Source organism: Hypanus sabinus, chromosome 12, assembly GCF_030144855.1.
Source record: "Hypanus sabinus isolate sHypSab1 chromosome 12, sHypSab1.hap1, whole genome shotgun sequence".
Lineage (NCBI taxonomy): Eukaryota > Metazoa > Chordata > Chondrichthyes > Myliobatiformes > Dasyatidae > Hypanus > Hypanus sabinus.
The window spans coordinates 45,454,066-45,477,248 of NC_082717.1; the positions used below are offsets into that span (position 1 = coordinate 45,454,066).

General features: G+C 38.9%; 2 protein-coding genes across 2 annotated transcripts in view; one reads left to right on the forward strand and one right to left on the reverse strand.

The window, feature by feature from the left end:
* LOC132402833 (spermatogenesis-associated protein 7-like) overlaps positions 1 to 16,890 on the forward strand; it is a 108,013-nt gene extending 91,123 nt beyond the window's left edge. The window contains exon 11 of the mRNA XM_059985850.1: positions 10,691 to 16,890. Within this exon, the coding sequence (XP_059841833.1) occupies positions 10,691 to 10,765 (75 nt within the window). The 3' untranslated portion in view covers positions 10,766 to 16,890. The remainder of the gene's footprint in view (positions 1 to 10,690) is intronic.
* A 144-nt stretch (positions 16,891 to 17,034) lies between these two features.
* The window catches only part of cenpf (centromere protein F), a 56,087-nt gene continuing 49,938 nt past the window's right edge, over positions 17,035 to 23,183 (reverse strand). The window contains exons 16-19 of the mRNA XM_059985848.1: positions 22,872 to 23,049; positions 21,187 to 21,747; positions 18,059 to 18,237; positions 17,035 to 17,274 (exon numbers count right to left, since the gene is read on the reverse strand). Coding sequence (XP_059841831.1) covers positions 17,035 to 17,274; positions 18,059 to 18,237; positions 21,187 to 21,747; positions 22,872 to 23,049 — 1,158 coding nt within the window. The remainder of the gene's footprint in view (positions 17,275 to 18,058; positions 18,238 to 21,186; positions 21,748 to 22,871; positions 23,050 to 23,183) is intronic.

Consider the following 23,183-nt stretch of genomic DNA (forward strand, 5'->3'; position numbering starts at 1 on the left):
CTGTCCAATTTGCTTTTTCCCCAATAAAAATCTCCTATTCTAAGTTCATAAGGATTCAAACAGTGGAGCATGATTGTTCTGGGAGCAATGATCAGCTGAGTGACAGTCCACAAATCCAACTTCAATCAAGAGTCCTAACAGCTACACTGTGAAAATGGGTGGCTTTGAGCAGAACTAATGGGTTTTTATTGAATGAGCTGAACCAGGTAGTCATTTCTAAATGATACAATTTAGGAAAATGTCAAGAACATAGTGAAGATGCAAATGAGATTTTCTGAACAGAAGATTGTAATTCAACCCAGTACATCATGGGTAAATCCCTCCCAACCACTGAGCATATCTACAAAAAACACTGTTATAGGAACGCAGCATCCATCATCAGAGATCCCCACCACCCTATGCCATGCTCTTTCCTCACTGCTGTCATCAAATAGAAGGTACAAGAGCCTCAAGACCCACACCACTAGGTTCAAGAATAGTTAATACCCGACAACTATCAGGCTCTTGAACAAAAGTGGAAAACTACACTCACTTGCCCATCCATTGAGATGTTCCCACAACAAATTATCTCAGCTTACGGACTCTTGTTATCTCATGTTTTCATTATTTATTGCTATTTATTTATATTTGCATTTGCACAATTTGTTGTCTTCTGCACTCTAGTTGATCTTTCATTAATCCTGTTACAGCAACTGTTCTATAGATTCGCTGAGTATGCTCACAGGAAAATGATTCTCAGGGTTGTGTGCAGTTTTGGTCACTGAATTACAGAAAGGATATTAATAAAGTTGAAAGAGTGCAAAGACGGTTTACAAGGATGTTGCCAGGACTTGAGAAACTGAGTTACAGAGAAAGGTTAAATAGTTTAGGACTTTATTCCCTGGAGCGTACAAGAATGAGGGGAGATTTGATAGAGGTATATAAAATTATAATGGGTATAGATAGAGTAAATACAAGCAGGCTTTTTCCAATGAGGCTAGGGGAGAAAAAAAACAGAGGACATGGGTTAAGGGTGAAGGGGAAAAGTTTAAAGGGAACATCAGGGGGTTTTCTTCACACAGAGTGGTGGGAGTGTGGAATGAGCTGCCAGATGAAGTGGTAAGTGCAGGCTCACTTTTAAAATTTAAGAAAAACTTGGACAGGTACATGGATGAGAGGTGTGTGGAGGGATATGGTCCAGGTGCAGGTCAGTGGGACTAGGCAGAAAAATGGTTTGGCACAGCCAAGAAGGGTCAAAAGACCTGTTTCTGTGCTGTAATGTTCAATGGTTGTATATGGTGAAGTACGTGTACTTTTGTAATAATGTTTACTTTGAACTTTGGAACTGTGAATGAGAGATTGCCGGTGGTCATTTCTAAATAACACAATTTAGGAAAATGTCAAGAATGGAGTGAAGATGCAAATAAGATTTCCTAAACTGGAACTATGGATGAGAGATTGCAGTTATATAGAGAAACTAAAGCAACTGGCAATCCTTATGTTGAGATAGAAATGGTTTAAAATGATCGGTTTGATGTAGTCAAATACCTGATTTTTTTTTAGTAGAAATAAGTATGTCTGGAGAAACTGTTTCCAGCAGTAGAAGAATCTATAACCAGCTGATGCAAAGAAAGAATCAAAATTGATGTGGTTTTTCCTGGGGTTTTCTCCACTTTTCTCGTACATTCCAAAGGTGTGTGGGTTTGTATGTTCATTGTCCACTGAAAATTGCCTCTAATGTGTAAGTGAACAGTAGAATGTGATGGGAATTACAATCAGATTAGTATGGGATTTGAGTAAATGGGTGTTTGATGGTCGGAACAGACTCAGAAAAATACTTGAAGATTTGGCAAGATTGTGGGGGCAGAGTAAGCAACTGGAATTAATTAAATAGCATAGTGAATAGGTTGGTCCGAGAACAATGTATTGAATTACTACAATAAAATGCATGAGATATCAACAATAATTCTGCAGGGTTTGTGTGGTTTAGGTTTTGGATAGTTCCAGAAATTCTGATTCCTTCTCCCTCTTTCAAGCTGAAATGATTCAGCTCAAGTGATTGTCGCTATCACACTGTGAATATTGGGTTCAATTTTTCCACATTGTTTTGGGAACAGAGGTTGTTGGAAAATCAACACAGTTTTTAAGAATGTGCAGGATTAGGCTTAAAGAGGTAACAAAGACCAAAGGGAAAAAAAATTCTGAAAGGATGGAGGGAAGAAATGATGAAATATAAAAAGAAATCCAGATGATAATCAAAAAAGGGGCTGAATAGTATTAAGCACAGATCACAAATATAAAGTTCACTGTAAAGATAGTTACAGTGAAAACATCACCAGTGACTACACCTTAGTCTTGAAAGTAAATCCTGTACTTCACACAGAGTGAAAAGTAAAATGAAAAAACAGTATAGAAAATAAATAATTTTATTTGAAACAAAATAATCCATCTGTTTCCTTGAGCATTTTAAGTAATAATTATTCAGTGACTTCCACATAAATATCTGCATAAAATAACATTTTTTTTAAAAATTATGTACTGTGCTGTGTTGTCCATGCTCAAAATACCTCATGGTAAATCGTACTCACAAAACCAGTTGAACTTCATAATAAACCGGTTTTGATTCCTGGAGACAAATTAGCAATTGTTAATGTAACTCCCAGATAGCATTTGAGATTCCTGAGCCAAATTAATTTTCTTTCTGAACTAAATTTGTTTTTTAATGTAATAAATCTTTCTGACAAGCACTTTACCCTGGAACTGAAATAAGCAGCATGGTTGGCATGATAAAATAACCAGTCAGATATTGTGCCCACATTCCCAGTTGACTTGGATCCTGTTTTAGCTTTTGACAATCTTCTTCACCATACCATGAGTACTGGTGTGACAAAATGCACCTGAACACAGATTAATAACATTTTTTTTTCCAAGAAAAGTAATATTCACAGTGTGATGGGGACAGAGCACTTGAGCTGAATAAATGAGGCAGACAGTCATTCATTTGAACACCTCTTAATGGATAGATATTCATTTGAACACTGGATGCCAATTGACAATGGAACAGGACTGCATTTCTGCAAAAGTGTTGAATTCATGTTAATATTTTCATTGTTAATGCACTTACCTAATTTTCCCACTCATTTTAATACTTGGCCATCAGAAAACTAGACTGAACACTTACTATCACTACTTATTCCTTATGCAATTTGATAAATTAGTTAATTATTGTCTCATGAACTGAGGTACAGTGAAAAATTTGACCTGCATACGTTCATACAGATCAATTCATTACAAAGAGGCATTGAGGTAGTCCAAGATAAAACAATATCAGTACAGAACAAAATGTTACAGAGAAAGTGCAGTGTAGGCAGACTTTAAAGTGAACGGTTATAATGTGGTATATATTATCTTCCAAGGGAATAATTCAATAGTCTTACAACAGCTGAACAGAAGATGTCATTGAGCATGCAGGTTTTTGTATCTTCTGCATGAGATGGGCTAGATGACAGAATCTTGAGAGTGGGTAGGGTCTTTCAATATGCAGGCTGCCTTACCAAGGGGGCAACAAGCTGGCAGGTGATATATGAAACCAGGTGAAAGGGAAGGTGGGTGATGAGTGAGGGGGTGGTAGATGACAGACATCTGGGTAGCCTCCAACGTAATGGAATGAACATTGATTTCTCTAATGTCCAGTCATCACTCCCCTCTGTTTCCACCCCCACGCTCTCTTTCTTCATTCACCATTCTGGTTACCTGCTCACCCCATTTCTTCTCCGCCACATTTATGACCAGCCCATCACCACCTTCTGATTCTTCACATCCTTCCCTTTATTCCTTGGTCAACAGGCCTCTCCTATTAGATACTTTCTTTAGCCATTTATCACTTCCACCTAAACCTTCCAGATTCTTACATTATACCTACAACCCATCCACCTTCCCCCTCACCTAGTCTCAGCCAGCACTTGCCAACTTATTCCCTCCTCCATCTTATTCTGGCTTCTGCCCCCTTCCTTTCCAGTCCCTGTGAAGGGTCTGGGCCCGTAAATTCATCTGTTTCCTTCCATAAATGCTGAGTTCCTCCATTGATTACATTGATTATAGTATAGCAGATTTCTTTAGCCTCCCGAGGAATTAAAGCTAGTGGGCTTTCCTGACTGTGGTTTCAGTGTGGTTGGACCAGGATGGGCTACAGGTGATGTTGACTGAGGAACTTAAATAACATAGTTTTGAATAACAGAGTTCTGAATCCTGCCACCCTCAACATGGTTCACACACACAGAAACGTGCACTATCCCACTTCTGTAAATCAATGACCAGCTCTTTTATTTTGCTGACATTAAAAGAAAGGTGGTTGTCATGAAGTCATGTCTCTCAACCCTCTACCTCCTTCCTGTTCTCTGACTCATCAGTTGAAATGCGTCTGATAACAGTGGCATCATCTGCAAACTGGACAGTTGTGAGAACGCACAATGTTGGATGATATATTGAAATCACAGAGCTGGTGAACACATCATTATTTGGATAGTAAATGGTCGGGCCAGTTGGTGCTGGCTTTGCTCTCCTTAATTTTTTTTCTTCTGTCATTTATGAATTAACACTGGATATTCAGTGATAATAACATAAATACTGTATGTAGTTTAGTACCTCCATGAATATTTTTTGTAATGAACATTCTATTGATAAGAGCAAAACTATGTTCATCAGTAAGACATTTTTAAATTGCAGGTGCCCTTTTCAGCTTGTTCAGCAGCAGAGAGATTTTTAAGAGCAGTGGAGTGAAAGATTTTCCATAATTAAAAAGGGTATTAAAGCATTATGCATCTTATGTTCCAAAAACAGTAGTGTGCAGGGCTCCCTCCAGAAAGCCGATCAATTCCTGAATAGTGGCTGTGTGATACAAGTGAGCAAGAACAAAAGGAACATATTTCGTGAGATATCAGCAACCAAAAAAATGCAGTCAAATATTTTGATGACATTTATTTCAGGTAGTCCCAACTTCAGGTTTCAAAGATTGTTGCTTAACACGGGAAACAACTTGGTGATGGAGAATATGTTAAAGAATCTTGAATAGTAAATTTTGACAGTGTTCCAGAAAAAAATATTCTGAATAAAATAAAATATTCAGTGCATTAAGGATTTGCCATGAGCAGAAACACAGTAAAAGATGTAATATTAATGATTGGGACAGAATTAGCAGAACAAATAATGAAAGATTAGTTAATGTAAATTTCTTTACATTGTTTCCAAGCTGATGGCATGAACATCAATTTCTCTAACTTCTAGTAATTTCTCCCTCCTCCCTCCCCTAAACTTCTTCATTCCCATTCTGGCTGTCCTCTTACCTTTTTCTCTTCTCCTCACCTGCCCAGCATTTCCCTCTGTTGCCCTTTACATCTTACACCCATCGCCTCCCAGTTTCTCACTTCATCCCCCGCCCTCCCCCATCAACACACCCACCTTCCTCCTCAGCTGGTTTCACCGATCACCTGCCAGCTTTACTCCTTCCCCTCTCCCCATCTTCTTTTCTGGCTTCTTCACCTTTTCTTTCCAATCCTGATAAAGGGCCTTGACTTGAAATAAATGTTTATTCCTCTCCATAAATGCTGCCTGACCTTCTGAGTTCCTCCAGTATTTTGTGTGTGTTGCTCTATAAGACCATAAGACATAGGAGCAGTATTAGGTAATTTGGCTCATCAAGTCTGCTCTGCCATTTCATCAAGGCTGATCCATTTCCCTCTCAGCCTCAGTCTCCTGCATTCTCCCCTTTTCCATCTTCATGCATTGATAATCAAGAATTTATGAACCTCTGCTTTAAATATACCCAATGACCTGAGTTTCACAGTTGCCTGTGGCAGTGCATTCTACAGAGTCACTGCTCTCTGGCTAAAGAAATTTCTCCTCATCTCCGTTCTAAGTGGACATTTGTTTGAGAATGGTCTCAGGTTTAGCAGATCATTACCCGAAGCTTCCTGTGTCCACATTCAGTTGCTCTGATTAGTTTATCCAAAATGGGGAAACAAAGACAACTGGCTTGTCTGCTTCCCCTGTCCTTGATCGGACTGTAGTTTTTTCTGGCCAACAATGGCAACACACACAAAATGCTGGAGGTACTCAGCAGGCCAGGCAGCATCTATGGAAAAAAGTACAGTCGAGGTTTTGGCCCAAAACTCCAGTATTTTGTGTGTGTTGCTTGGATTTCCAGTTTCTGCAGATTTTCTATTGTTTGTGACTAAAGTAAGTCATATTCATTTGATTAACACAAACCACCTTAATCTGTATTTTGGGTTCTTGTTGACTATTGAAGCCAATGTGGGATCCACAGACTCTTTCAGAGAAAGGGCAGGAGATGCCTGATGGTATAGTTTGGTGGTTAGATTGTGAGATGGTGCAATCCTTACACAGGGCTCTTATTTGCACCCTATTCCAGAATCTCAATATCAATCAAAACAGTCAGGGGGAACAACACCTTGTATACTGGCTGGGTAGCCTCCAACCTGATGGCATGAACGTTGACTTCTCTAACTTCTGTTAATGCCCCTCCCCTTCTTACCCCATCCCTGATATATTTAGGTTTTCTTTGTTTTCCCCCCCCTCCCTTTTGTTTCTTTCTCTCTCTGCCCATCACTCTGCCTGTTCTCCATCTCCCTCTGGTGCTCCCACTCCCCCTTTCTTTCTCCCTAGGCCTCCCATCCCATGATCCTTTCCCTTCTCTAGCTCTGTATCCCTTTTGCCAATCACCTTTCCAGCTCTTAGCTTCATCCCACCCCCTCCGGTCTTCTCCTATCATTTCACATTTTCCCCTCCCCTTCCTACTTTCAAATCTCTTACTAACTTTCCTTTCAGTTAGTCCTGACAAAGGGTCTCAGCCCGAAACGTTGACAGTGCTTCTCCCTATTGATGCTGCCTGGCCTGTTGCATTCCACAAGCATTTTGTGTGCGTTGCTTGAATTTCCAGCATCTGCAGATTTCTTCGTGTTCCCCATTTTGTGTTGTAACGGGCTAGCATCAGCAGGAGAGTATAGGAAAGGAAAGTATGAATTAAAGTATATTAGCCGGTATTTAAATGAAACAAAATTACAAACCAAATGTCTTTGTTTTGGCCATGCAGTGAAAGGAATGGAGACTGTCTTTTGTGAAACTGTTGTGCAACCTCAATTTTGTGAACTGATTTTGCTCAGGAGTAGCTGGATCAAAGAGGTTAAAAGTGGACACAATAAAGCCCTTACTGATAATCAGCTGATTTAGAGATCATTTCCAAATAAGAAGCTGGATATGAGAATTTTTTAGAACATGCAAGTTTATAAATAGGGCAGTCTATGTCATTGACTTGAAGTATGCTGGTTCTAACAACTGGTTACTGTGGTTAAACTGGTTTGAACTGGTCTGATCCTTGTTGCTTGGGAGAAAGGCAATAAAGTGTTGTTCCATTTCTGCCAATGGAAAAACTGACATACGCTAGTCAGATAAATCAAAACACACCTGTTTGAATTGATAAAGAAAGAGAATAAGAATGATGTACCTCAGATGCAAAGTGAGAATGCTGGAGTTTAAAGATGGCAATGAAGGTCCCCATCTCAGGAGCGGGGAGAAGAAGGATAAATTGTTTGGCCATATTTCAGTGTTATATGTTGGACTGGTGGTCTAAGTGAGTATTAGTACAAAAGGAACACTTATCATTGATGATTTAAGTTATTGACCTGGGGGGTCAACATTATTTAAATTTACATTTGTGTAGAGACAATGAAGTGCAAGATTTGAATTAATTAAGATTTGTTGGCGAGTTGTCTAACTTGGGTCAGTTTCCTAACAGTCAACAACTTTACACTTCTTTAAGAATCTTGTCCCATAATAATACTGGGAAATATTACCTGCTTCAAGAGCCTTGAGTGAGCATGTAAATAGTATAGCCAGCCCAACATAACTGGCTGTGCTTTGGAGGGGATATGACAGATAACTATTCAGAAGAGCTACAAAAGTTAGTTTTAGTTTTCTTCTGGGGTTAATATTTGTAGACGGTCACAGGAGAACTTACCTGAAGAACAGTGTTCAACATAACATTTATATCACAGTATCCATGTTTAGAACACATCTTGACAATCTGCAGTTGAGTGGCAAACACTTATTAGGAAGTGAGCGAGCCTGTGGTAGGTTATACCGGGTGAACAAGTAGTCTTTGGCGTACTGCAAGTCTGTCTTTGCTGTTGCCTTGCTGCAAGCTTGAACGCTCAGTGGTAGGTGCCGATGCTTTTTTTTTTGCCAGTGGGGGGAGGGGAGATCATTGCTTGCTGCTGCTTAACTTTGAGGATCTAACATTTAACTATTGCTCATTCTTTGGGGCACTCCTCTGTTTTCATGGATGGTTGCAAAAAAAAAAGCATTTCAGGATGTATATTGTATACATAGCTCTGACATTAAATGTACCTTTGAAACCTTGTACTCGTATTGATAGGCATTTCTATACTAATTGTTGAACATTACAGTCATAGCAAAGATCAGATTGTCCAGTAGCAATATTTTAGGTAGTTAGATTTACTTCTTGAAGTTCTTGGTATCTTATTCTTTGTTCAGTGATTTTCATTGGAGATAAATATTCCAACACAATGATCCGTCCTTTGACAAGCATTACTATTAGTAAATGAAATTACTCAATGTTATTTCTGTATTGATATAAACACTAGCGGGTTCCTTCAAAGCAGAAAATGTTGTTTGCCAGTTGCCAAGATTGTTAATAAGATAATTTCCTTAGAAACTTTGGGTTGAGGGATTTTTTAAAGTCTTACATTCAGTGCCCAATACAATGGTTGCTCAAAGTCTGAAATACTGGTATAAAATGCTAAAAATATGCATCAAGTCAGGCAGTATTTGTGGAGATAGAAATGTTTCAGGCTGAACTTTCATCAGAACTGGAGAGAATTATACAGGTGTAACAAGTGTTGAGCATGTCCAGAAATAAGGCAGTGATACTGGTGTGACTGAAAAATTGGGTGGTGCTTGGAAAGGATAGGGTGAGTTTAGAAATTTAAGAATAAAAATTTTGTAGTATGATTGAACCAACAGTCAATTTCACACCAGCATCTCTTGTCAAAAAAAGGAAACGATGATAGTGAGCTGAATCTTACTATTGACTCCAGAATCAGTCAGATAACTAATCAAAATACAGACTCTGTTCCCCTGACAATGTTAATTGAATTAGTACGGGAAGCCATGGGCAGAGGTCAGAAAGGATGTAAAGTAATGTGAATTATAATGCCAGGCAACCAAAACTCTTGAAGGCTAAATTGAGGCAGCTTGCAAACAATCTACCAGTTTTCTCAATTTAAAATAATGAACAATTGTTTACTGTAAAGCATTAAATAAAAATTATATTTCCTACAAAGATAGTTTGTGCCCGACTTTTGGGGAAATAAAGGAAAATGATAAAGATTTGAAATAACTGGCCTCTTCCTCTGAGTCATTGATTGCTTTTAGAAACAATTAAATCATAAACCTTCACTAACTGAAGTTGCTGTCAGTTACAGTGCTCTTTAAAGAACTTTTTGGCACAAATATGAGAGAAAGGAAAGCATTCTGGAGGTATATCTACTGACTGTTACACAGTAACTTGATTGGGTTTGTCAACTATTGACCTCAAAATACAAGGCTTTTGTGAATACCTGCTGAGGGCTATTGGAAAACTGTCAAAAATCATTTATACCAGGATCATTGAAGTGACTGTGAAAGGCACCCTGTAAATCATGTAAAAAAGTTTTTTTAAAACATGTAGAAACTAAATCAAAATTTGCATACATCATCTCCCTTATTAAGAATCTGTTTACAAAGATGTTAATGAACGTGAGGTCAGTTCTGATGCTGCCTGTAAGAAGTTTGTACATTCTCCCTGTGACCACATAGGTTTCCCCGGGTGCTCTGGTTTTCTCCTAAATTCCCAAGATGTAAAGATTAGATCATTGGGTGGTGTGGGCTTGTTGGGTCAGAAGAACCTGTTACCTTGCTGTATGCTAAATAAAATTAAAATGATATTAAGAAGTATTGCCTAACTGAAATGTCTCTCAAAATAACAGAAATATTATTCCATAAGTAGTGAATTATTTTTACCCAAAGATGACTAGTTATCTTCAGCAGGTGGTGCCACTGGATTCCATTCTGAATGGAATGGGAACTTTTACCCATTGTTCCCTTCCACCACGATTTTTACCAGGTAAACGTTAGCATCAAGACTGTGTATACTGATTCAGCTAGGTGCGTTAGCTCATTAAACTTGCCCTGTTATGTCTTTCTTTCAACATTAAAGACAACTTAATTGTGCCAGTGAGATATTTTAACATTTGTCATGGCAGGTAACCTTTGTTTCCTTTTTGTATCATTCCATCCAAGTTATCCGCTGATGAATTGAGACTGCCCAAATATGACGTTCTTCCAATTAGCTTCAGGATTCAAAGCTCACACAGAATGCAATAACTCTAACAAATGATCTCAACACTAGAGAACTCTACCTGTACTTTTCCTTTAACTCTATTACTACTGGACTTAGATTTGCAATATTATATTTATTGGCTGAATCAGGGGATATCTTTCTACCTGAACACCATGTCAAGATTTTTTTATATAGAATAAGCATGCTATATTATTAGTCACATGCAGTTGTATGGTATGAAAAATTGTGTGGGAAGTGTGGAAACTAAACCAAACATTTTTTTTTTAATTTTTGTAGGATAAGCTGAAAAACATTCTTCAAAACCTGAGAGATGAACTACAAACAGATCCAATCATCAGTTCCTCAGAATAAGGTGCAGCAGTACAGAAGCCTTGCCATCTTAAGCAGAGATTCAATCCTCTACGGACGATAGTAAAAAGTGATTAGAATGATAATGTGGACTTAGTTGATAATGAAAGCAACGCATTTTAAGAAATTATTTCTGACATGAAAATACAATCAACAATGCATTCAACTGAACAATATTTATTCAAAGAACCAAATTACTTATTATTTATTCTAACACCTTAACTATCCCTGTCCATTCAAATGAATGGGGTTGCTGTAACTGTACTTAAGTTCTTATGGTTGAAACCCAGTGCAGTTGCTGGAAAATCAGCAGCTTTATATTCTGCCAACGCACTGCAGCAACAATGCAGGTTATTGTGTAGGTTTGAACAAATTCTTGCAAGCATGCCACAATTACCAAACTTAGAGTTGGCCAAATCTCAAGCCCATCAATATTTTCTTTTTAACAGCAACGTTAGTTGCAGTAGCAATTGGTAATTTTGCCTGGCATTCATGCTTTTTATTTATTCATTTATGGATTTGGGAGCCAGCAGTTATTGCCCTAATTGCCCTTGAGAAGGTGGTGATGAGCTGCCTTCTTGAACTGCTGCAGTCCCTGAGGTGGAGGTACACTCACAGTGCTGTTAGGGAGGAATTCCATGATTTTGACCCAGTGACAATGAAGGAACGGTGATATGTTTCCAAGTCAGGACAATGAGTGACTTAGAGGGGGATTTCCAAGTGGTGGTGTTCCCAGGTATCTGCTTTTCTTGTCCTTCTAGATGGTGGTGATCGTGGTCTGGAAGGTGCTGCCTTAGGAACTTCAGTGTGTTGTTGCAGTGCATCTTGTAGATAGTACACACTGATGTAACTGTTCATCGATGGTGGGGGGATTGGAAGCTTATGGAAGGCATATCAATCAAGTGGGCTGCCTTGTACTGGATGGTGTCAAGCTTCATGAGTGTTGATGGAGCTGCACTCATCCAGGTGAGTGGCGATTATTCCATTACACTCCTGACCTGAGCCTTGTAGATGGTGGACAGGCTTTGGGGAGCCAGGAGGTGAGTTACACACCAGGGAATTCCTATCCTTTGGCCTTCTCTGGTAGCCACCGTGTTTATATGGCTAGACTAGTTCAGGTCCTGTGAATGGTAACCCCCCCCAGGATGTTGATAGTATGCTGCTCAGTATCTAAAGCTATAATGCTGTGTAACTCATGAATTAAATGCAGAATCTGCTGAGAAGATAAAAACAAATATTGCTTTTAGTATGTTTTCATCCCCCATAGTAAAAAGATATGTAATGCTTTTGAGAAACAAGGTCAAATATGAATTGGTAACCTGCAGTTTGGCTTTTAACATATAACTACCAAATAATCCCACCAACATCCAGATGAACTATTGTTACAAGCTTTTATCCATATCAACTGTTCACCAAGGAGGTAAAAACATAATGAAAGATTTTGTAGTCAGCAATAAGGCAATCCATCCTCATTGCTGACTTCGATAAAATGGGTTTACCTTAAGTAATCTTTGCTGAGAGAACTTATAAAGGAAAAACAGTTAGGATCATTGATGCATTAGTCCTTAGGATGGAAGTAGACTCTTACTTCAATACTTAATATTAACCCTGTTCTAGAAAGGAAGAATCTAACAACAGGTTAAGTCATTGACCCAAATTTAGCACAAGTAGTTAAAACCTGGAAGTTTTGCACATCTTTTGATGGAATTGTTTGCCTCATGTTTTTCAAGAATTACAAATGTAAAAACACAAACCTTTTAAAACTATTTTGTACTTTTCACAATTCTGCCCTCCTCAACCACTCAGAGTTGTTGTATGTCTGCCTAATCCTATGTGTACCTATTTCTGTAATAGCTTTCAAAAACTACAACTAATTGAAAGAACATGTTATTTTACTGAAATTTTGTGTCATGCCAGTAACTCAGCCATAATGCTTTGAAATTCATTCCATAATTTAGGTACAGCCTTAAGTATATTTTAACAGCCCTAGAAAAACAAATTCAAATTTCTCCATAATCATACCCATACAAAATAATGAGCAATGTCAGTGGCTCATCTGACATGTCATGTGACTTTTGAGTGAACTAGGCAGTGAATGGTAGGGAATCACTCAAAATTAATACTTACCCCCTGAACTCCAGTGTCAAAACACTGTCCACTTTCACAGCAACTTCAAGATTTCCACATTGACATGCATCAAAATTCCATACCTGCTATCAATTGCAGTAGGTGAGGTACTGAAGATGGATGCTGAGTTTGCTATCGTTATCACACAAAATCTAGCCCATAATCTAGGCTGTTTTGAAGAAAACAGCAGTTTTATTTTTTCCAGAGAAATTAGAACTCAGATGCATTCACGAATCTACAATACAACAATGTGCAAAAACCAGATTTCTCCCAATTGGTTTCCATAGATGAAGGAACAGCACTAACCACTCCATTAATTGTGCAGTACAGAGAGGGTTCAACTCAATCCCCACAATACTTGGGAGTTCAAAACTCGCTGTCACTTTGACACATGAGCAACCTCCTCTTCTGTAGAAATTCTGGTGAGTCGTACATCTGATCCCACAGCAGTCTAGACTCGACTCCTTAAACTTGAAGTTACTCATTTAGAGTGTATACCTCCTTCCTTTTAACCTTTAATTGATAAGCATTTTCAAATTCCACCTGGTAGAGCGGTATAACATGTGATGCTACAAACTGGGCTCTATAGACTAGGTCTTAAAAACAGAAGCCAGTGCACAGGCATGGGAAGCGGCAGTAGAAGGCAGACAGGCGCCACCAAACATGGTGAGTTCTTTCTCTTGCGTGGATTTTTTTTCTTATTTTTTGAAGCATAAAAGAGATGGGGTCAAGCGGAGTGGGAACATAAAGAGGCTTCGACGCGAACAGGCTGAGGCCAAAGAAACAGGTAAGAAGGGTAGGTTTTTCTTTTCATTTTGCTGATTTGGTCTTGGTTGCCCATTGTACAGTGCAGGCAGGATGTTAGAAATGGCTGAGGAATGCTCCTCCTGTAGGATGTGAGAATTCATGGAACCTCATGACCTCCCTAATGACTATACCTACGGGAGGTGCAGCCAGCTCCAGCTCCTGAAAGACCACGTTAAGGAGCTGGATGAACTAAAGATCATTCAGGCGGCAGAGCAATTGATAGATGAGGCTTTTGAGCAGATGGTTACAACCAGAGTGCAAAAGTAGATGGTGAACACTGAGAGAGGTAAAGGGTGAAAGAAGTCAGTGCTGGGTCCTCCTGCATCTATTCCCCTTGGCAACAGGTATACCCCTTTGGAAACTGAGGGGGGGGGGTTATCTATCTGAGAAAGTCAGCAGCAGCCAGACCAATAGTACCGTGGTTGGCTCTGAGCCTTAGAAGGGTAGGGTGAAGTCTGGCAGAGCAATAGTCTTAGGGGACTCAGTAGTTAGGGGGACCGATGGGAGAGTCTGCAGCAGCAGAAGAGACACCAGGATAGTGTGTTGCCTCCCGGGTGCTAGGGTCCAGGATGTCTCCGAGTTGTTGCAGAATATTCTTGAAGAGGTTGAGCAGCTGGAGGTCGTGGTACATATTGGTACCAATGACATGGGTAGGAGAGGGGTAGAGGGGTTTAGGGAGTTAGAAAGGAGGCTGAAGAGCAGGATGTCCATGGTGGTAATCTCCGTATTATTCCCAGTGCCATGAGCTAGTGAAAGTCAGAACAGAAAGAAAGCGCAGATGAATGAGTGGCTGAGGAGATTGCCTCCTGCACTTGAGTTTCATGTTCTTGGATCATTGGAACCTTTTCTGCAGAAGGGGTGACCTGTACAAGTGGGATGGGTTACACTTGGACTGCAGGGGAACCAATATCCTAGGAGGAAGGTTTGCTAATGCTATTGAGGAGGGTTTAAACTAGATTTGCCAGGGGGTGGGAACCCAAGTGAAGCGGCAGAGGATTGGGTGGCTCAATCTGTCAAGTAGAGACAGATTGAGGGAGTTTGTGAGGAAGGATAGGCAGATGATAGAACAAAGATGCAATCAACTTGAGGGTTTGAGATGTTTCAATGCAAGGAGTGTCATAAACAAGGCCGATGAACTTAGAGCATGGATCTATGATGTTGTGGCCATTACAGACTCTTGGATGGCTCAGGGACAGAAATGGATGCTAAGTGTGCCATGCTTCAGATGTTTCAAAAAGGACAGGGAAGGAGGCAAAAGAGGTGGGGGCATGGCATTGCTAATCAGGGGTAGTATCACAGCTGCAGAAAAGGATGATTGTCTACTGAGTCAGTGTAGGTGGAAGTCCGAAACAGGATGGGGGCAATAACTACTGGGTGTTTTTTTTGTAGACCCTTCCTACCCCGACCCCCCCTTAGTAACAGGGACATCAAGGAGCAGATTCTGGAACAGTGCACTAATAATAGGGTTGTTGTGATGGGTGAATTAAACTTTCCTAATATTGATTGGCATCTCCTTAGAGCAAGGTGTTTAGATGGGGTGGAGTTTGTTAGGTGTGTTCAGGAAGGTTTCCTGATGCAACATGTAGGTAAGCCAACCAGAGAGGTTGTACTTGATTTGGTATTGGAAAATGAACTTGGTCACATGTCAAATCTCTTGGTGAGAGCATTTTGGAAATAGTCATCACAACTCTATATCCTTTACGTTAACACTGAAGAGGGATAGGAGCAGACAATTTGAGAAAACATTTAATTAGGGTAGCAGGAACCATGATGTAGAAAGGATGAAGAAAATCTAATTAAGAAGAAAAGCTTACAAAAGGTTCAAGAAACTAGGTACTGTTACAGCTCTAAAAAATTACAAGGTTCCCAGGAAGGAGTTTAAGAATGAAATTAGGAGAACTCGAAGAGGCCATGGCGAGCAGAATTAAGGAAAACCACAAGGCATTCTACAAGTACGTGGATAGCAAGTGGATGAGCTGAGTGAAAATAGGACCTGTACAATAGTGGAAACATGCATGGAGTCGGAGGAGATAGATACTTCGCTTCAGGATTCACCAGGGAAAAGGTCCTTGGCAATTGTGGGGATGACTTACAGTGGACTGGAACACTTGAGCATATAGACATTAAGAAAGAGGATGTGCTGGAGCTTTTGACAAGTATTAAGTTAGATAAGTTGCCTGGACTGGCCGAAGTATACCCCAAGCTAATGTGGGAAGTGAGGGAGGAGATTGCTGAGTCTTTGACAATGATCTTTGCATCATCAATAGGGAGGGGAAGAGGATTGGAGGCCTGATGCTCCTGAGTGGGACCTTTTTGAGTACAAGGAGGTGTATGAGATGTGCCACCTGATCACAGCAAAGTAGAAGTCAGTCTACTTCAGCAGGATAGTATCCTAAATGATCTTTTTTGAACAGTTTCCTATGAAAGGCTCCTATTTCGCCACCATCAGAAAAAAAGAGACAACAATAAATTTACAATATTTTATAAACATACAAATATAGTTCCAAGAAGATATTATAAAAGTAGGATTAGAAGTACCATAGCATCTAGTAAGGAACCAGACCACAAATGAATGGTGTATTGCAGGTTAATCAACATTCTAATTGCCGTCCACATCATCAAAATTTTGCTGTAGAATGTTCAAAGTCACACATTACAGATCAAGCATTTTCACTCCGCATTGGTTCAAGTTCCTTTTCTATGTGCAATTTAGCAACGACGAATGGAGAATGTGGAGTCCAGTTCACCGGGGGTCAGGATAGGTGGGTGTGCAGTCTGGAAGTTGGTGAGTGGAGGTCTTAACAGAATTCGGTCTGGTGAGCTGAATAACTACTTTGCGTAAAAGGTTATGAAGCTGATCAAAATCAAGGAATTGATGCCTAGGATGGCACTGCATGTCGTCAGTTATGTTTTTTCAGGTCAATGCATCTTATGCATGGTGGATCCATAAAGAGTTTCTCAGACTTCATAGAGCTCACGAAAGAAACATGATTTTCTTTACAAATTTTTAAAATTGAAGTTGAATAATGTTGTGTACAAAAACCATTGTGACAGGCAATCCAATTTCTATGTCATGATGTACAGAAGTTATATTCATCATATGCTAATCACTATGCTAATAGTTTTGTTGCAACCATTTTGATCAGTTAATATACTTGATGTTTCTTCATAATAAAGTTGCAATATATACATGCTAGTCGTTCCTGTGTATTCTAAGCCACCCGGCCGTACTGAGTGCACATTTTTTTCAGTCAGTTTTGTCCGTCTAGAAAATGTACAGTCCTGCTGCTGAAACTTTATAACACTTGCAAGTAGTATTCAATTTCTACTCTTATCATTCATTGCACTTTGCAGTTATCATTTCCTTCTGTCTGTGCAATTTGTTCCTTGTGTTGTTTCTTTGACTCTATAGATTTGTTGACATTCGGTGAGCGTCTACTTTGTAAATGTTTCCCATCAAGACCTACGAAGCTCTTCTTCTTTAGACTATTTGTTAAAGATGATAGAGGAGACTGTGCCACAGCTGGTACCAGACCAGGAAATAATGCTGGAGGCGAACACCTGGACTCAGATGGATGCTGAAGAGAACAAAAATAATTAATATTAATGCATTGGTTTGACTCCCATTCTGTAAACAAGTATTTCTAAATACACTGGCTATTTGGCAAAAAATGGACAAAGAACATTAACATGTTAAGGGGCTGAGCAATGACTAGAAAGTATACTGGTCCCATATTTGCAATTATAATTATAGGTTGTATTCCACTGCAAAGAATATAATAATTTACAAATTTACTTTTAGGAAAAACATCATCTGTTTCAAGTTATTAATGATATTCTTTTTGTAGGATATATAATAATTAACCCGTGAATGATGACTAATTCATTGTTTTTTGATGAAAAAATAAAAGTACAACCAACAATTCATTTTGATTTCCAAACTTAACTGACAGAACTAGAATACAACAAAATTAAAAGTAACACCATTTGACTTTGTTACATTCATATATATCAATGGATTAATTATTTCTTCATCAATCACACAATCATAAGGGAATGTTATGGCCCAGTAGCATAGTGGTTAGTGTAATGCTATTATAGCTTGGGGTGTTGAAATTCAGAGGTCATCTTTGGCATCATCTGTAAGAAGTTTGTAAGGCCTCCCCGTGAATGCATGGGTTTCCTTGGTGCGCTGGTTTCTTCCCACATTCCAAAGACGTAGCAGTTGGTAGGTTAATTAGTCATTGTAAATTGTTCTGTGATTAGGCTAGGGTTAAAAAAGTTGGTTGCTGGGTAGTGTAACTCAAGGCCTGTTCCATACAGTATCTCTAAATAAATTACCCCTTGATTGATAAATACTACCTGGTGTATATGGCTGCCTTCTGCTGTTGTCTCTGACTTCTTGCTTGTTTGTGTAACTCCTTTACGTCCACTTGGAGATACCCTGCTCTGAGCTGCAAGAATGGAATTAGCCCTGTTGAATAAGGTAGTTCTACGCAATGTGTAAGGGCTAGGTGATGCAGCAGGAACCTCGACAAAACCTGAAAGAAGACATGACCATCAGCAGGCAGAATATTGATGCAAATATAATAGAGCTCCCATTATCCAGAAAAAGCTTTCCTTTGACTTCACTTCACTCCCACATTGTTCCAAACAAATTTTACCTCAAAGAAAGACAACTGGTCAGTTGAATAGTCACATTCTGTCATCTGTACTGAATGGCAAAATCAGTAATTTCAGAAAATCTGAAATTCAATTCTGATATTCTTCTTTATTTTCCTTCTTGACCCAAACATTATATCCCATTACCAATCCCCTTTTCCTTTCATCATCATCATCTATTTTTCATTTACTCTCTCCTGTCCTCCATCCTCTCATGAACATGTTAATTTTATAGCTTTTTCCAGTTCCAATAAAAGATCACTGAATTGAAGCAATAACTCTTTCCCTCACTACATGCTATTACCTACCTTTTCTATTCTTCTATTGCCAATATTCATTAAAGTTGGACAAAACCAACAACTCTAAATACACAAAATGTTCTTCTGGATGCATGTTTTGTTGATTTTGTCCAGTCAGACTAATATACCCATCAAGGCATTGATCTGCACGATAACTGGGATCCAGTGGTGTCCTTCAGTATTCTGGACCATCCATGCTGAGACGCTGAGTCACAAAAACTTTTTTGGGCCCAATTCTGCGAAAAACTAATTTTATTTTTGAAATTTGCAGCCAATCCCTCCCCAAAAAGATATTTGCCAAAAAATTCTAGTACACAGACTGGGTGCATTAAGTGGACAAACAAATGTTCACTCTTGAGACTGCTTTGCATACTTTAGGATTACAACTTTGAATTCAAAGTCTGCATTCATGATGACCCACAGTGATCAGCTGAGTGGAGCTGTGCGGTGGCAAAGGCTGGGTGGAAGAAGAGAAGAGTATTTTAAAGAGATAATGGTATTCATGATTGAGATGGAATCATTACAGCAAGGAGGATGGAGGTGTGATTGGCAGGCGTCCCAGTCTAACGTGCTGTCTTGTGAATCCCTAATAACGGATTCTCCAAAATGGAAATGGTTTATGTCTTCCTGGAATGTTCCAGGAGAGTTGCATGTGCATGTATATCATTTTACTCAGATGGTGAAATTGAATTTCAATTGCATAGTGTGAGAGAGAATTACAGAACAAGAAGCCTCTCAGGTGAGATGGATAAAACTCAAGGGCATAGATAGTTACACTGGACTGGGATATCATAGGCATTACAGAAATATAGCTACAGGACTGGCAGCTAAATGTTCCAGGGTACAGGTACTATAGGGGAGATTGAGGTGGAAGAAAGGGAAAAAGAGAGTTGCATTTCTGATTAAAAAGGACACTGTAACAGTGAACCAAGATTAAATTACTGAGGGATAGTGCATTGCAGCTTTACGAGTTGAGCTGAGAAATAAGGGAATGACCAGTTAGTTGGAATTGTACTACAAGAGCCTCAATAGTTAAAGGAAATTAGATGAACAAATTTTGCAGGGATATTGTAAAAAGTTGCAAGTATAATAGGGTTGTCAGAGTAGGGGATTTAGCTTTCCTAATATAGACTGGCTCTGCAATAAAGGTAAGGGCTTAGATGGGGTAACATTTGTTAAGTGTGTTCATCAATATTTCCTCATACAATATACTGAAAGCCCTACTAAGGAAGACAAACCATGACCTACCCGTGGGAAATGGGGCAGTCGGTGAGGAAGCACTTTTGGACCAGTGACCACAACATTATTAGTTTTAAATTATATAAAAGTGCAGAACTAGTCTACAAGCTAAAGTTCTATTATCTAAAATGTGGCAAGTCAAATTTTTATGATATTAGACAGAACTTGTGGAAGTTGATTGGAGTAGTTCAACCTTGCCTAGTGGAAGGTTTTTAAAAGCAAGAATTCAGGAGTTCAAGATCTGCATTTTCCTGTTAGAGTAGGGAGGTAGATGTGTTCTATAGGGACACCAGTTAGGCCTTTGATAAAGTTCTGATGAAGGGTCTCAGCCCGAAACGTCAACAGAGCTTCTCCTTATAGATGCTGTCTGGCCTGCTGTGTCCCACCAGCATTTTGTGTGTGTTGTTTGAATTTCCAGCATCTGCAGGTTTCCTCGTGTTTGCTCAAAAAATAGATGGTGTTGTTGACAGTGAAGACAGTTATTGGGAATAACAGGTGGATCGTGATTAGCTGGGTAAGTGGGCTGAGAAAGGGCAAATGGCATTGCAGTTTGGAAAGACAATGAGGGTGGAGTTTTCACAGTCAATGGTAGGTCTGTGGGGAGGGTCAACAAATAGGGGAACCTAGGAGTATAAGTATATGGTTCCCTGAAAGTGGAGTCACAAGTGGGCTTGGCACGCTGGCTATCAAGTCATGGCAATGAGTACAGTAGTTGAAATGTTATGTTGCAGTCACACAAGGCACTGGTAAGGCTGGATTTGGTATATTGAGTTTAGTATTGGTCACCCCGGTTTAGTACTCCTTCAGTTGGAAAGAATGAAGAGGAAAGGTGAGAGGAGAAATTTAACAGAAACCTGAAGGACAACATTTTTGTCCGGAGAATGGTCAGTATATTGAACTACCTGCCAAAGGAAGAGGTTGAGGCAAGAACATTTATAACATGCTTTATCAGGTGCATGGATAGGAAAGGTTTACAGGGTTATGTGCCAAATGCAGGCAAATGGGACTAGCTTAGGTAGGAGCCTTGATTAGCATGGATCAGTTGGGCTAAAAGTCCTGTTTCTGTGCTGTATGAATATCTGCACACGTTTCATCTGTCCAGTTCTGTTAATTAAATTGTGTTCTTTAAGCATAAATAAATATTCTGATGCAAAAATAGTTAATTAAATAGTACAAAATTTTTCAGTGTTCTGGAGAACCTCTGTCCTAAAGGTTGCCATTTTTTAAGGCAGATTTAAAAAAAAATTTTATCCCTTAGTACACATTTATACATAAATGCACAAAACTCACCCATCATAACTTTATCAGGGTCACATGAAGTTGCATCTTGTGCTTCACCACATCCGCTCTTCTTTAAAATATTCTGAGCAGCTTCTGGTTTCATTTCATTTTCCTCTTTCTTGGACTCAGCTCCTCTAAATCTTTTAGTCGTATGTTTAAATTGTCCATCTGGAGACCTTTTATGACTTTTGCTCACACCCAATTTCATAGTGGCATCCCTGCCAAGTCCTGATACACTGCTTACTTCTGGAGATTTCAGATGTGTTTGCTGATTGTTGGACTGACCAGGGGACATCTTTTCAGACTCTTCATGAACATCTGCTTCTGATGTAGCTACCGCTGGCTGTTCTGCCACACTTTCCTCATTCGCAGAATATGGCTGTTGCAATTTATTGTTCAGCAAGGCAACCCTGCCCTTCAACAATTCATTTTCTTCCTCCAGTTTGTGAGTGCTTTTGATCAGGTTCCAATATTTCTCCATATTTTCATCAGCTTGTTTTGTTTTTTCCTCTAACGATTCTTTTAATTCCTCTAGCTCAGCATTTAATTCTTCTACCTGTGAATTTGTATCTAATAATATAGTACAGATTAAGGCATTAAAATGAACCAGTGAAATCTTTGCATAGACTAGGCTAATTCAGCTTAACAACAAGTGATTTCTATTTTACTAATCCTTTTATGTTATTCTTTTGCATTTTATCATTCAGTAAGTAGTATAGGCACTATGCACATTATGCTGAATAAAATTCTATTTATGATAATGCACAAATAATTACATTTGGAAACTTGGCTTTAAGAATTGTTTGGGGAAGTGTACTGGCACAAAAATGACACAGATCAAATGTGAATAGATAAGAGAAACATCTAAACGGTTTATATAATTTATCACTTTGCAATTCTTTGTGCTGAAAAAATATTTTTATTCAGATTAGTATTGATAAATTAATCTATGAAATTTGTAACAGTTCTTTGAAGGAACTGAAATTTAAACTAATTTACCACTCTTTGCCCATATTCCATAATTTTCAATCTTGCCATCATGCATACGTAACATATCTCTTTGTACATTTGTGTATACATGAGCAGCACATTTCTCATCTACACTCTATGATCTCATCTAAAAACTTAAATCAACTTAGTTCAATTAGATTTACAGAAAACTAAGCCACATTTGATCAACCTTACCGCTATGACTCACTATTTCCCCACTGCCAATGTTAGAGGTGAACTATAATTGTTACATCTATCCTGCTACCTATTGTTGATGAAGGAAGTCCTAGGTTCTGCCCTCCTGTCCCCTGATTAAAGGAAGCCTGGAGTATCACAATTCTGATCTTCCTCAGATCAGAAAAATATTGCAATACAGTTATTCTATCATGTCCTTTAACTACTATGACATCATCATTACAAACCTGCTTCATCATTTACAATAAATTTGGCTCAATTCTCTTCCTTGGGAAATACTGATGAAAAGTATTCAACTGTAGCTCAACCTAGCACTCAATGTTCATCACTGGAACTTTATTTTCAAAAACATTAATGGCATTGCTCACCAAACCAAAGGATTTAAATGTCAATGGGGACAAAATAAAATCTAGCACTTGTAAATGCATCATTTAAAGAACATAGATGTGTTGAACTTGAATTACTTTTCCTCTCAAATTCAAATATAGCGTTCAGCTGCACCCCTTTACCTGAGTTCTGGCTTTTCTGGAGCTTGGTGAGCAGTTCTTCTTGTTGTTGAATGTGCTTCTTCAGTGATTCTTTCTCATGCTCAAGCTGTTTGCAGCTTTTCATCCAGAGCAGTAGTTTACTCTGAGCACAATCCTTGTCTCTTCTCAGCTTTGCCACAGATTTTTCCAGTTCTTCCACCTAAGGAAATTGTCATCAGTAAACTATAATATTAATTTCAGAAACTTACATTTTTCCAAAAGATTTACTAACCATTTACACAATCTTAATAGATCACTTTAGACAAGCTCCACACTAGACCTCACAATGATACC